The sequence below is a fragment of the Danio rerio genome, chromosome 5 (genome assembly GCF_052040795.2).
Source record: "Danio rerio strain M-AB ecotype USA chromosome 5, GRCz13ab, whole genome shotgun sequence".
Classification (NCBI taxonomy): Eukaryota; Metazoa; Chordata; class Actinopteri; order Cypriniformes; family Danionidae; genus Danio; species Danio rerio.
In genome coordinates, this window is record NC_141025.1 from 47,671,180 (window position 1) to 47,686,301 (window position 15,122).

Sequence of the window (15,122 nt, forward strand, 5' to 3'; positions counted from 1 at the left end):
TATATATATATATATATATATATATATATATATATATATATATATATATATATATATATATATATATATATATATATATATATATATATAGTAAGTAAATACCATTAAATTCAAGCAAAATATTGCAAAAATAAATTACAACCTACACAATTTCAACAAAACTTTTCAACTGTTAGCCTCTCTTGATGTTTCATCTCTTTTAAATTTTTATTTATTTTTTATATAACATTTGGGTGTCCTAGTTATATATATATAATAAATGGACAATAGCAATATTTTTGCTAGTAGACTAGACAATATCCCCACATTTTATCTCAGAAATCTGGTCACTTATCTGCATTTCACACAGGCACCTGTTGAGGACCTATCAAATTGTTCACATTAACTCATAAATGTAAATATAAAAAGTAACTGTGTACAATTTCTCAGTCTGAATAGATGGATGGACTGAAAGATGGAGAGATCCTGCTAACCCACATTCCACTAATTTAAATCTGTCTTCGGAGCGGAAGGAAACTGGCACGGTAAACTCAAAGTCACCTACATGTAGTATTTGTGACCTACATCTTCTTCAGCAACCTAAAGTAAACTTATTAAACATACTAATCATAAACAATGTTAACTGACCGCTTCACAATAACAAATATTTACAACATTTCAACCTACATAAATCAATGATCAATTTAAATCAATATGTGAGTTTAAATTAAAAAAAAGGTAAAAGATTTACCTTCAACCTCCTCCTGATCACACAAGGGTTTGAGCAGCGATGCCCCTCGGTCCAGCACGGCCTCATCCTCCACCCTGTAGTAGTAAAAGAGGAAGAAAGACTGCTCACATTTCTCTTCTAAAGACAACGTAGAGCCATAGCGGCGCGGCTCATTCACTTGCAGAGTGTTTCTGCTAGAACTAGCCATTTGCCCAAGTTAGCAGGTGCTGCTAACAAGGAGGAATCTCTGTAGTTGTGGATCCAGCCCTGGTTAGTAGATGTGTGGTGTAAGTTACAGGACTAGTTGTGAGGCTGCTGCCCTTGAGTGGCCACAAGAGCGGTCAGGTAGACATTGAGAGGGTAATCCGGTGTGTGGGGGAGGGGACGGGCTGGGCAGCCTAGTAAGATGATAATTGAGTCTGATGTGGAGGTGGTGTGAGCCAGGCTGCCACACACAGATTTCAGATCAGCTAATAATGCTAATACAACTAGTTACACGTGGGAGGAATAAACACTGAGCGTGGGCTGAAACGTTGTTTGTGACAATCGGATTTCTCCAGCTCATCTATTATACTCAAAAGCGATCCATGCCAGTTATGGGACATTATATACAGTACTTGATATATTACACTAAAACTATAACCTATTCAGTCATGAGATGAGACAGTTTGAAAGCAATTTTGGAAAATGCTGACATGCAAGTCATGAATTGTTTTTTATTTATTTAAAAAAAAATAATTTTTTAATCAAATAAACATACAAATGAACTAAAATACATAAAAAAGGCAAATAAACTATTTAAATTAACTATAAAAATTAACAAATGTAATTAATAATATTAAAAAATATCACGTTTTATCATAAAATAATTTGTTTAACTAATTATTATTAATAGAATATGTTTTTAAATTAAATTAAATTAAATTAAATTTAATTTAATTTAATTTAATTTAATTTAATTTAATTTAATTTAATTTAATTTAATTTAATTTAATTTAATTTAATTTAATTTTATTTTATTTTATTTTATTTTATTTTATTTTATTTTATTTTATTATTTTTCGGCTCAGTCCCTTTATAAATATGTAGTCGCCACAGCGGAATGAACCCCCAACTTATCCAGCACGTTTTTACGCAGCGGATGCCCTTCCAGCCACAATCCATCTCTGGGAAACATCCACACACACACTCATTCACACTCATACAAAACAGACAATTTTAGCTTACCCAATTCACATACCATATACCTAAATATATTTGTTATTTGCGGATCAAAATAATGCAGAAAGCAAACATCAAACAAATATGTCCAATGGGCTCTATGCACAGCTAGAGTTTATAAAGCTTTATAAAACGATAAACTTCTGAAGAAAGCTTAATGTGAGTATTTTCAATTTCACAAGGTTGTTTTTACAGCATAGATGTTGTAATGTAATTACAAAACATTCAGTTAAATAGACTTAAGCATCCATTTGGTTGTTCAAGAGTAAAACAAGATGAAAGACCATTGTAACCTCTAGCACCGTCAGTAGCAACAGGTTAGCGCAGAAACTCTATTGAAAATACTGGGGTAAAACAAACTGTCATATTTTAAAGACATGACAGGGGGAATGGAATTTAATGCAGTGCTTCTTGTCTGATCTGAGACCCACTTCATATCGTATATCTAACAGCCAGTGAAGATCACTGATTTTTAAAGAAATCAGATCTTAAACTAGACAATTTTGCAAAGGAAGGACAGTTAACTTAAAGCCCTTGGGCTGCCTGGCTGAAAATTAAAAGTCTGTGTGCATATAGTCCATATACTGGATTGCTGGACTGAGAAGGATAAAAATCTGTAACAAGGCCAAAATGAACTCATTTCCTGTTTAATATTTTTTAAATAATAGGAGGACAGGGGGTACAGTATGTCATATATAATTTTTTATTAGATCATTTCACTGAAAAAAAGTTTTTTTACGAAAATAATAAACTTAAAATCAAATCAAAAAATCAAAAACTTCATACCTAGAGCTTAAACGTTTTAGTTAGCTAATAGAAAAATGTAAATACTTATCTAATAACTACATTGTAGATTAGTATTTACTACATTTTAAAGGAGGAAAAAAACAGCACTGAGGAAAAGTACAGTAGTTTATGTTTTTATTTTTTTATCTCTATAGCTTAAACTGCAGGTTGAAATTGTAATGCATGTGAAAGGAATCCTGTACATTTTACTGTATGTACTGTGTTTTACAATTGAGAAAGCATGCATTCATTTGCCCACAGTGGACAGAAATAGTATTGCTCCTATAGCTAGATGTGACTCAGTAACTGCTCTTTGTCACTTTAGAAAAGAGTCCAAAGACCAGACTAAAACAATTCAGGCTTGGACAGGGATAAAGGTGAGTCTAAATGGGCACAATAAGTGGATTTGATGTTACTTGCTTTTATTATTTTCACTTCTAAAAATTATTCAAATCATCTAGATGATGAGTTCCTCTCTGGGATCTTTACAACATGAACTGTCACTGTGTGTTTACAAAATCATAAAAACAAACCAAAATGTAAACACAAACAGGAAGGATTGAGCTTGTTCCGCTGATAAGAGTCAGTGTCACTGTATATCTCAACAATAGATGCAATCAGGCATGCTGAAAAGATGCCAAGTTTAAAGGGACAGTTCACCTAAAAATCTAAGTTTCCTGCACTTAAGTCTATATTTTACAAACCGTTTCTTTCTTATGTTGAACACAGAACAAGATATTCAAAGGAATGTTGGGGGGGGGGTTGAAATTCATTGAAGGAACGATACAAATAGTATGGAAGTTAATGGCTTTTTTCGCATTTTTATTCAGCTCTTCCCGTGTCCAACAATAAATAAACTCAAACATGTGTGGAACAAGCAGAGGAGGAGTACATTTTTGTGTGATCTCTTTAAAGGAACACGCCACTTTTAAAGGAATGCCACAGCATTTTTAGCTTAGCTTAGCATAATGCAATGCCTATTTAAAGCTTAACTCTTCTGCAGCTACATTGTGTATAATCAACAGAAAATTAAAAGTTGCTTTTAATTTTCTAGGTTGATAAGGCTAGGAACTATACTATCAATCTGGCATAATAGTCAAGGACCTTTGCTGCCTGATCATTGCTGCAGCAGGCATAATGATATTACACAGTCCTGAGCATTTGTTAAAGCACTGTGTAAAATCATTGTGCCTCCTGCAGCCATGGTAAAATGTTTGTTATTGGTTTAGCTTATTTCTCTGGATTTGAGCACTCTTCAAGTACATACAGTTGGAGTCAGAATTATTAGCCCCCCTTTGAATTTCTTTTTTAAATATTTCCCTAATTATGTTTAACAGAGCAAGGAAATTTTCACAGTATGTCTGATAATATTGTTTTCTTTGGAGAAAGTCTTATTTGTTTTATTTTGGCTAGAATAAAAGCAGTTTTTAATTTTTTTAAACACCATTTTAAGGTCAAAATTATTAGCCCTTTAAGCTATTTTCTTCGATAGTCTACAGAACAAACCATCATTATACAATAACATGCTAAATTACCCTAGCCTGCCTAATTTTTCTAATTAACCTAGTCAAGCCTTTAAATGTCCCTTTAAGCTGTATAGAAGTGTCTTGAAAAATATCTAGTCACATAATTTTACTATCATCATGGCAAAGATAAAATAATTAGTTATTAGACATGAGTTATTAAAACTATTATGTTTAGAAATGTCATGAAAAAAATCTTCTCTCTGTAAAAATTAAAGAACAGAACTTTTTCTGACCTGTACTTTTTTGACATATAAAATAGTTTGAAATAAGTGGCCATATTGAACTCCCTGATGAAAAATGGATAAAACTAAGTGGTTTTGAAAGATGGCAAGAAAGAACAAAGATTTTAAATGACAAAAGTATTTTGGGACTGGATGATGATTCTTAAATTGAACCTTTTAATCTGTGTTAAAATAATGTTTTAAATATGACTGACAAGATTTTTTTGGTGTACATATACTATTGATTTACCCAAAAACATCTTAGGATTCTGTAAATCATGGGAAAAAATTAATTTAAATATTTTTCTTTTAAGAAAAATGTTATATAATGGATGCATTCTGATGCATACATGGGGAAAATAATATTATACTTTTGTTGTTTTGATGCTTGAATTCCACTGTTCTTGGTTACTAAATGCTCTAAAGTTAACATAGACACAAAAATGTAGTTAGAGATACATTTTACCAATGAATCTATGCAGCAATTCTGGCAAAAAAAATGTGCAAAACATATTCGTAAATTATCGGTATTCCGCAGTTTATGATACATGCTTTTATTTTTTATTTTACCCAGTGTATTTATGCTTTTGAATTGCATTATGGGATCTTTCTTCCAACAACTTTAACCTTGAAAAGTAAAAAAAGAGTGACTTTTATTAACATGTTTAGTAGTTTAAAGTGATATATTGTCTGGGTTGGTGTTGTATATTATGGTGCAAACACTTTGTAATAAACTGTCAGTATTTTATGTTTTGTTATTTTACAGATTTATTTTTCTACATAATATTTATTTTATATTATATTATTTCAAACTGTTCACTGTGCTATATGCACACAGACTGTTCAAAATGTCAATAAATGTCACTTTCTTAATTTGTAGAAGTTGAATATTTAACATCATTAGTCGACAGAGGAGCGATCAAGCTCCCATAATGCAATTCACAAACGTAAATAATCTGGTAAACTCTTGTGAATCACAATACATGGAAACAGATCATTAACAGTTTATTACAGTGTAATACATTTACTCCAAAAATATATTTTACTTTTATGAATGTTAAAAGAGGGTGGTGCTGTGGTGCAATGGGTAGCGCTGTTGCCTCACAACAAGAAGGTCGCTGGTTCTCCCCGTGTACGTGTGGGTTACCTCTGGGGGCTCCAGTTTCCCCCACAGTCCAAAGACATGCGCTATAGAATTGGGTAAGCTAAATCGTCCATAGTGTATGTATGTAAATGGGAGTGTATGGGTGTTTCCCAGTGATAGGTTGCAGCTCGAAGGGCATCTGCTGCGTAAAGCATATGCTGGATAAGTTGGCGGTTCATTCCGCCGTGGCGACCCCAGATTAATAAAGGGACTGAGCCAAAAAGAAAATGAATGAATGAATGAATGAATGAATAAATGAATGTTAAAGAACCTAACCCCCATTAGAAAAGCTATTTTACAGCGATTTTACCCTTAGACCTGTTGTTAAACAGTAACCATGACACACACAGAGGTGTAAATTATTGTATAGCACTGGGTTATCCGTGACGTGTTATAATACTAGACGGTTGTTTAATAGGTCAGTGAGTAGGTTAACACAAAGCGTGTTGGTATGACCATTTATTTTTTTTCTAAACGTTATACACAGCAACTTAAAGACACGCCAACCTTCAACAATACCAGTTTAATGGGCAATGTCAAAATTCATAAACCCCTATGACAACCACAGACAGTCCTGTTTGTAGTGTAATCTAATTTGCACGGAATGTACAAATTGTTAGAAAAACAATTCCCCATTTTTCCGAGAGACAATTAATTCAAGGTAAAAAAAAAATCTTTTAAAAATTATTTTGTTGACCGGTATATAGTAATATAGCTAAATTATACAGCAAAGGAAAAATGAAAGATCTGCATTAAAAAAAAAATTTGTTAACTCTGTTTCTTGGCACATCAGATTAAAACTATTCCTCTTCCAGCCCCAATCTTCATTGCCACCTATGGAACAGACATTGGCACAGCAGGCACCAACACTGCTCCTTCTCATTACATGAGTTCACTTCACATTTTCTTGCAAATATATAGGTGTAAATTTTTTAACTTTTATCCATGCATCTGCTGTCTTGAATAACTGAATAGAATTATGGTCAAATTAAAAATCTTTTAAGGTAAATACATGGGAAACATAACAAACTACAGTGATAAATGAAATATTCATACCAAACTGGTCATGTTTGAAATGTTTTTAAATCAATTTACTGTCTGGAGCTGAACAAATAATCAAAAATAAACTAAGAGTTAATTAAAAGCTTTAAATTATGTTTTGAGAGTGTGTTTTTGTAGTTTTTAGCCCAAAGTGTGCATTGCATATCAAACACTGACTTAAATCTCATTAAGGTGAGTGAATTACTGTCCAACATATTAATTACGTACATGATTATTCACACTGTGACATGCTGCGGCTAACAGGTCACAAATGTGGAAAAGTTTATGTATTTATGAGCGCAGAATACACCCCATTCTCCCATTAACATAAGTAAATTAATGAAACAAACTAATTTAACTGTCATTTAAGCTGAAAATGGTGTTGACAGATGAAATGTTGATATACAGTATCAGGCACATTTTTCATATCACGTGTATAAAATGCAATCTTTTTTATGGTGTTTTGACTATATTTTTTTATGATGAAGCTGATATATTGTTCCTTTGGCAGCAATCAGGAGTACAATTGACTAAAGCTACAAAATAAAATATATGAGCACAGTTGCTGCACTCTCAGAAATAAAGGTACACCATCTGTCACTGGGGTAGTACCTTTCCAAAAGGTACACAATTGTACTTAAAGGGTTCATATTGGTACCTCAAAAGTATATAATAATGCCTAAAAAAATTAAGAGGAACACTTTTGTACTTTTGGGGTTCTAATATGTATCCTTGAGGTATTAATATGGATCTTTAAGTTACAAATTTGTACCTTTTGAAAAGGTACCACCCCAGTGAAGCTCGCGTACCTTTATTTCTGAGTGTGTGCAAGATGAGTCTACTTAAAATTACCAAATGTAGCATGAAACTCACTACAGAATGTCTGGATATACAAAACGCTTGTGTTTAATGGATGTTCATAAGTGTTTGTGATTGGCTTTCAGTTGCTATTCTGCTGTGAATTGCGTGATCTACTACTAGAGTACTAGTACAAGAACAGTTTTTTTGGTCTCTTACCTCTTGCCGGCGCTCATTTTGGGAAGTTGAATCGCTTATAATTTATTCCAGTGGTTTGGTGCTTCAGTCCAGCGCGATCAATGAAGCCAATGCAGCGCCAAACGATTCAGCTGTTCAGTTACTGCTGACAACACAGCTTTAAATATTCCTTGGGATGAAATAAGTAACCTATTTGACTCTTTCTAACATCAAGTGAAAAAAGAGCAAGAAAAGTAAATGAAATACCCCCTGTGCTGTCTGAAAGTGCTCCGCGCCGTGTGTGACAGAGATAACGCGCGTCTGCTGAAGCAGCAGAACAACTGGACGCTCAAAATGCGCCTTTCATTTATTACTAGCCGCTCAGTCACGTCACAGCACGAGTGGGAGGTCAAGAAGTTGCGCTAAACTGCGTGTTTACCTTGAGTAAGATGACACTAACACCTATTTCTCTGAGAAAACAACAATTCATTAACTTGAAATGACTGAAAGAAACACGCCTCAAAGTGTCAACACAAGCAGCCCGCTTGTCGTGCACTCGTGTGATCTTCAGCCTCTCAAGTTTGGCGGTGGGTTGAGAACAGGTATGCTGTCACTTTTGAATCCAAGCGCACCTTCTGGTAAAGCTTCACATTCACGTGAAAGACAGCGACACCTTCTGAAAGAAAATCTCACTTCAACTTGCTTCACGTTAGATTAAATGTTGCGTTTTATGGATGAATTATGGAATTATTTGAATATGCTTATTGTTTTTTATATACAGTGGCGTATTTAGTGATTTGGGGGCTCTAAGCAGTTCCAGCCATGCGGCCCAACAGTCCTAAAATGCACCCTTTGTAGTTTTATTATTTGTTTTATTTCTTGTATCGCTGAATCTTCTTTTCCATGTCTTATCTATTTACATTATAAATTATTTGTTTTCTTAAAATGATTTCAAAATAATTAAAAAATGAATTAATTGAAAATAATAAATTGTTTTTAAAACCGAATCTTTACCTGACTCGACTGCTCCATGACTAGGGGTGTAAGACAAATTTTGGTAGAAAGATAGTTATGTCAAATTTAAATTTGTTAGACCCTCAACATTCTAAATATAACAGAAAGCAATGTTATATGCATATTTTTTTTCTTCTAGGTATTTATTGAGGGCCCTCAAATATCCTGGCAGCTGCTTAATTCACTTATTGGTTAAATTCGCCCCTGAGTATTTATATTTATTTCATAAAAGTAGCTATGTGACCTGGACCACAAAACCAGTCTAAAGGAGATCTGATACATCTCTACTGTACATCACTGCACTAAAAGGCAAACAAAAAACATTGATTTAACCTAAAATTGTAAGGCAGCTTACTGAACAATTGTTTTTAGTTGCCTTAAATCTTATTTAATCCTTTAAGTTTTAATTCTCTTAAAACTTAAATCAAGTGAACTACAGTACTTAAAGGGACATGAAACCCCCCTGTTTCAGCAGGGTATTTTCACACCTCTAGTTTGGAAAAAGTCAGGAAAGTGGGTGTGTCTAGCTTAGTTTAGGTGGGAGTGTCGGGGGAGGGAAAAGAGGGAAGGATTTGAATAAAAATGGGAGTTTCCCTTTGGGCACGCGCTAATTTTCACAGAGGAAAAACAAACACAGACGCAGGGGAGAAAGACAGTGACTTTGTTTAAGGACGTAAAATGTTTGATACCACATGTCGTATAAGAGAAAAAACCTCTGCATTTCTCGGTAACTCAGATGCACTGGGTAGGTCAGAAAGCTGCGTGTGTGTAGACTATCCTGTCACAAAATGCAGCAAAAACTCAAAACAACGGTCAGTAATAGTTTGCTTGCAGTGTTTACATGTTTTCACTCGGAGAGCAGCATTTACAGCAGATCTTTCAGCCCATAATATTATAGTGACATTAGCATACTGTAAACTAAGTAACTTATAAATTATTTTGACTAAGGTGAGGTCTGTCTTTAAACACTGAAAGAGTACTGCTGACGATTCAAACTATAACTTTGCCATCTGAATGAACAAAGAAAGGGCAATGATCGCACACACACTTACCAAATCTTTAGAGACAGGACTATCAACACCAACTGGAGCCGTGTCCTTTTTAAAAGGAGACGAGCAGCAAATCCGGATTTCACAGTTTCCAGATGCGAAAAGCTCTTGAGTAAAAAAAATGTTCCGTACAAACATATTTCTGCCGCGTGTCGAGTGCACTGATCCACACGTGAGTCCAGCTGTGCTCTTATGGCTGGAAAATAAAAACAAAACCTTCGTTTTAGCACACTATAAAAGCAACACTGACATCCTGTAACTCCATACAATTCTTCTTTTCCCACTTGTTTTGGCAACACAACATGGCGTCTCTCTGCCATCTGAACACTGTTTCAGGTAAAAACAGTCTTCGAAGCTATCATGCATATTAACGAAGTTGCACCACATACACAGTATAGCGCTCTGATTGGTTTGAACCAAGTCTTACTCGTGAATGAATGCTGCACACTCAGAGACGTAATAAGGCACTGCCAGGGACAGACGTCCAGTCTACACGCTGGAATACACGCTAAAATCTCATGGCCGTGACGCAGCTTCAAATATTCGTTTCAAACCAGAAGTACAAATTTGTTTGAAATAGCGTAAAAACAACCAATTTTCATTTTTTAGTGAAATATATGTGCTCTTATAGTGTTTTTAGCAGTGTGGGACACATATACAAGCTAAAAAAATGTGTTTTGGTGTTTTGTGACCCTTTAAAAGTTGAGTCAACTCAAAAAAGCTGTTCAACAAGTTGGCGTACAATTTTAAGTTGAGTCAATTATTATTTTTTTACGGTGCAGTTGTAACCCCATTGGTCCTACAACATCCAACTCGCTCCTAGCTAGGGTCAAACCAGCGAAACTCCGCATGGCAGTCAGTTGCTCTAACAAGGAGGCTAAAGACCATGGCTTCTAGTGTATGTCGCTAGAGCACCTTTAGAGGTCAGAGGAGTGAGGTTTACCTGCAGTACTTCACTAGCTGGCCTCTATTACTAAGTGATGATGTATGGTTTACTACGATAGGACAATATTTAGCCAAGATTCAACTATTTCAATATCTAAATGACCAAATCTGAGGATTCAAGAAATAATGATAATATTTATAACAATAATAATAATAATCATAATAATAATAATATTAATTATTATTATTATTATTATTATAACAATAATAACAACCATAATAATTATAATAATAGGCGATGCAGTGGCACAGTAGGTAATGCTGTCGCCTAACAACAAGAAGGCCACTGGTTTGAACCTCGGCTGGGTCCGTTGGTGTTTGTGTGTGGAGTTTGTGTGTTCTCCCTGTGTTCCCCCACAGTCCAAAGACATGCGTTACAGGTGAGTTGGGTAGGCTAAATTGTCCGTAGTGTATGAGTGTGAACATTTAACTGATTATACGAAACTTTGCAAGTACATGTCAACTTACACTTACCCTAACCCCAACCTAAAAGTCTACTTATAATATAATCAGAATTATCATATCTATTAGCTTTTTTTCTGTGGTAAACCATGGTTGATTTGTGGTTGCCATGTTTAGCAACAAAAACTACGCTTGTTTGTTGTTGTTTTTGTTGCGTATGGGTAAGCATTTGGGTTGCGTGAAGCAGATTCCAAAGTACAAGTTTATGGTACACTAACAGGCTAGACTATGATAGATTAAACGCTCATTCTGAGAGCTTGGTCTCTGAAGGTCAACATTCTTTCACTCTCCCCTGTAGAGTCGGCATTGAAACATCTGCTCTTCTTAGATACAGTTTACAGAGGAATGGTGACAAATTAATAACGGAAAGGATATAATGTATGTCATTCATATTGTACTTTATGCACTTGCTTTGAGGTTTTTTTGTGTATTTCCCACACTCCCTTGAGTTTTATTTTTAAAACATTTACATTAATGAATTAACTTAAAATTGTATTTTTATTTTCATAATAAATTTGACAAGGTTGAGAATCCCTTACCTTGGTTAAATTGGGGTTTTAGTATTTTTTATTTTTTTATTGAGAAACATTACTGTGGGTGTCATGGTGGCGCAGTGAGTAGCACGATCGCCTGACAGCAAGGGGGTCACTATTTTGAGTCACAGCTGGGTCAGTTGGCATTTCTTCAGTGTGGAGTTTGCATGTTCTTCCTGTGTTCACGTGGGTTTCCTCTGGGTGCTTCGGTTTCCCCCACAGTTCAAAGACATGCGCTATAGGTGAATTGAATAATTCAAATTGGCCGTATTCTATATGTGTGAATGAAGGAGTGTGTGGGTGTTTCCCAGCGTTCAGTTGCAGCTGGAAGGGCATCTGCTGCGTAAAACATGTCCTGGATAAGTTGGCGGTCCATTCTGCTGTGGCGACCCCAGATTAATAAAGGGACTACGCCGAGAAGAAAATGAATGAATAAATGAACATTACAGTGTGCATGACAGTATATTGTCATTAAATTATATTAGGATTTGTCACTGTAAGTTATATTTACTTTAGAAACCACAAACATGCAGTTTAGTCTCATCCTTAGGCCTTGTCTCTAACCAGGGCAGTATTAACAATTTTGTTAAAAAATAAATGTATAGGCTACTCAATCAAAAGTGTTAAAACAACTAAGAGTCAAGTACACTAAGAATACATAATTAATCATAAATTCATGTGTAGGTCAATAAACAAGTGTAGGCCATATAAACTAAGACATTTCTGTGAGTATAAATGCCACATTAAAGGCCAGGCCAGTTGTTTCCCAGCAGGACACTGCCAGAACATCACTCCCTCCATCAGCTTGTCTTTATCCCACAGTGCAAGCTAGTGCTTTCACTTCACATGTGGACACAGCCAAACAATTGATGCAAAAGAAAATCAGACTCATTGGACTAGGAGACTTCTTTCAATGCTTTCAATGCAACAATGCTTTCAATGGTCCAGTTCCAAATTGTGTGTGCCCTTTGGATGTGCTTTGGCAGCATGGGTCGTTTTAGACCAGGGGTGTCCAAACTTGGTCCTGGAGGGCCAGTGTCCTGCATATTTTAGTTCCAACCCCAATTAAATACACCTGAACCAACTCAAGCCCTTTCTAGCTTTTCTTGAAACCTTCAGGCAGGTGTGTTGAAGGAAGTTGGAGTTAAACCATGCAGGACACCGGCCCTCCAGGGCCGAGTTTGGACACCCCTGTTATAGACACTCTTTAGAAATAAAAAACATTATTTAAATGTTGTGTGTCCTGTGCCACAGTAGACATGCCATTGACTTGGACCAAACACCATAGCCTTCATTGCTCATTTGCATCAATAGCTTTGAATGCCCAACATCTTGATGTCAGTTTGTGGTTTATCCCTCCTCATTGCAGACTGCGAGAAGACCACAAGCCATGCTGTTTTGGAGATTGCCAGCTGCCTTCAGAATTGCTCAGATCCTTATTCTTGCTCATTTCTCCTGCAATCAACAAACCAATTACAAGATTGGTTGTTTGGTTACCATTTAATCTAACCTGACCTTAACAGGATAGTTTACATGAAAATTAAGAAAAAAAATGACTTACTATTTACTACCCTCAGTTGATTACAAACCATTATGAGTTCTGTTGAACACAAATGAAGATATTTTGAATAAAGCTGAAAACAGGTCATCGTGGACTTGCATATTAGTAAAAACAAATACTATGGAATTAAATGGCTACTGGTTTGCAGCTTTTTTCTAATTTTATGTTCATTTGTGTTCAAAAGAAGAAAAATCTCAAACAGGTTTGAAGGATGAGTAAATTATGACAGATTTTCATTTTTGAGTGAACTATTCCTTTAACATATGGCCAACAGGTTAGAAAATGATCACTGAAATTCACTTCCCTTGTGGCTAGTCATAATGTTTGTGCAGCATTTTTTTTAACATGTTACTTTTTCATAGTTCAGTGCTTACTTCTTTCTCTCAGTACAGTATGTTTTAACTGACCTTGTTCTCAAACACATTAATCAGTGTAGATTAAAACAATCTGAATGTTACCCATTAAAAATAGCCCTCAAACATTTTTAACCGGTTGTGAACAGAGACAGAATTGTAAATAGCCCACAAATTGCATATTACTAAACATCATATAATATAATAAAAACATCAAAATCACATTGTCACGTTTACAAGTAATTCAAGGAACTAATAGTTTGGGCTTATTGAATATCCTTATTCTCATAGTCATTCATAGTGAATACTATAATCTTTTTAACCATACTAAAGTTGAGTTAGTACTGCGGTAATGTTCATTCATTCATTTTCCTTCGGCTTAGTCTCTTTATTCATCAGGGGTCACCACAGCTAAATGAACAGCAGATGCCCTTCCAGTTGCATCGCAGTACTGGGAATATGCAAACTCCACACAGAAAGGCCAACTGACCCAGCTGAGACTTGAACTAGTGACCTTCTTGCTGTGAGGCAACAGTGCTAACCACCGAGCCACAGTGTCACCCTGTGGTAATATTCATACATTCATTTTCTTGTCGGCTTAGTCCTTTATTAATCCGGGGTCGCCACAGCAGAATGAACCGCCAACTTATCCAGCAAGATTTTACGCAGCGGATGCCTTTCCAGCTGCAACTTATCTCTGGGAAACATCCACACACACATTCACACACACACTCACTTATACACTACGGACAATTTAGCCTACCCGATTCACCTGTACCACAAGTCTTTGAACTGTGGGGGAAACTGGAGGAAGCCCACGCGAAGGCAGGGAGAATATGCAAACTCCACACAGAAACACCAACTGAGCCGAGGTTCGAACCAGCAACCTTCTTGCTGTGAGGCAGCAGCACTACCTACTGCGCCACTGCCTTGCCCCTGTGGTAATATTATTGTGGTAATTATATAGTTGTTGTAGTAATACAACAGATATAGAAACAAACAAAATACCCGATACTGTACTGTTGTTTTAAAATTATACATTATAAATGAGCAATATCATACTCGTAGCAGTGCAATATGGGTGTATATCAGCAATGGTTGGAGGTGTGCGTTAGTGTCCCAACTGTGACGATATACATCCATAATGCACTGCTACGAGTATGATATTGCATTTATACAACTGTTTGACGGCATAACCGTGTATATAAAAAACAAAATCAAACACGGAGAGTCTAAAAATCCTTTTGTATGAGGAACTACTTTCTTCCGCCATTCCTTCAAATCTGCAGCTAACGTCAGAACAGCAGAAATCGTTGCTACTTCACTAACGTCACCTTAGAGCAATATCTGAATGACTCTCTAGTGTAATGTCTAAATTAATGACAAAACCGATGATTTTGCTGACATTTTAAGATAATAAGGCTGAACGCCATGAAATGGCATCAGTCTAGAGACATTTCCAAGTATTACAATCAGAGGATCACAATAATTAACCCTGAAAAAAGGCAAAGCAACGCAAACATACCAGATTATCAGTTACCACTAAACTATGCACTAGCATTTATTAAAATTTTTTGTAAAT

At 35.5% G+C, this 15,122-nt stretch overlaps 1 protein-coding gene across 17 annotated transcripts in view; it reads right to left on the reverse strand.

Moving 5' to 3' along the window:
* The window catches only part of slc4a4a (solute carrier family 4 member 4a), a 129,523-nt gene extending 121,557 nt beyond the window's left edge, over positions 1-7,966 (reverse strand). For 5 of the 17 annotated variants that reach the window (XM_087252623.1, XM_087252628.1, XM_087252621.1 and 2 more), the window contains exons 1-3: positions 7,891-7,966; positions 7,666-7,786; positions 731-804 (exon numbers count right to left, since the gene is read on the reverse strand). In XM_087252623.1, coding sequence (XP_087108749.1) covers positions 731-804; positions 7,666-7,682 — 91 coding nt within the window. In that variant the 5' untranslated portion in view covers positions 7,683-7,786; positions 7,891-7,966. 17 annotated transcript variants of the gene reach the window in all.
* Positions 7,967-15,122: the final 7,156 nt, after the last annotated feature.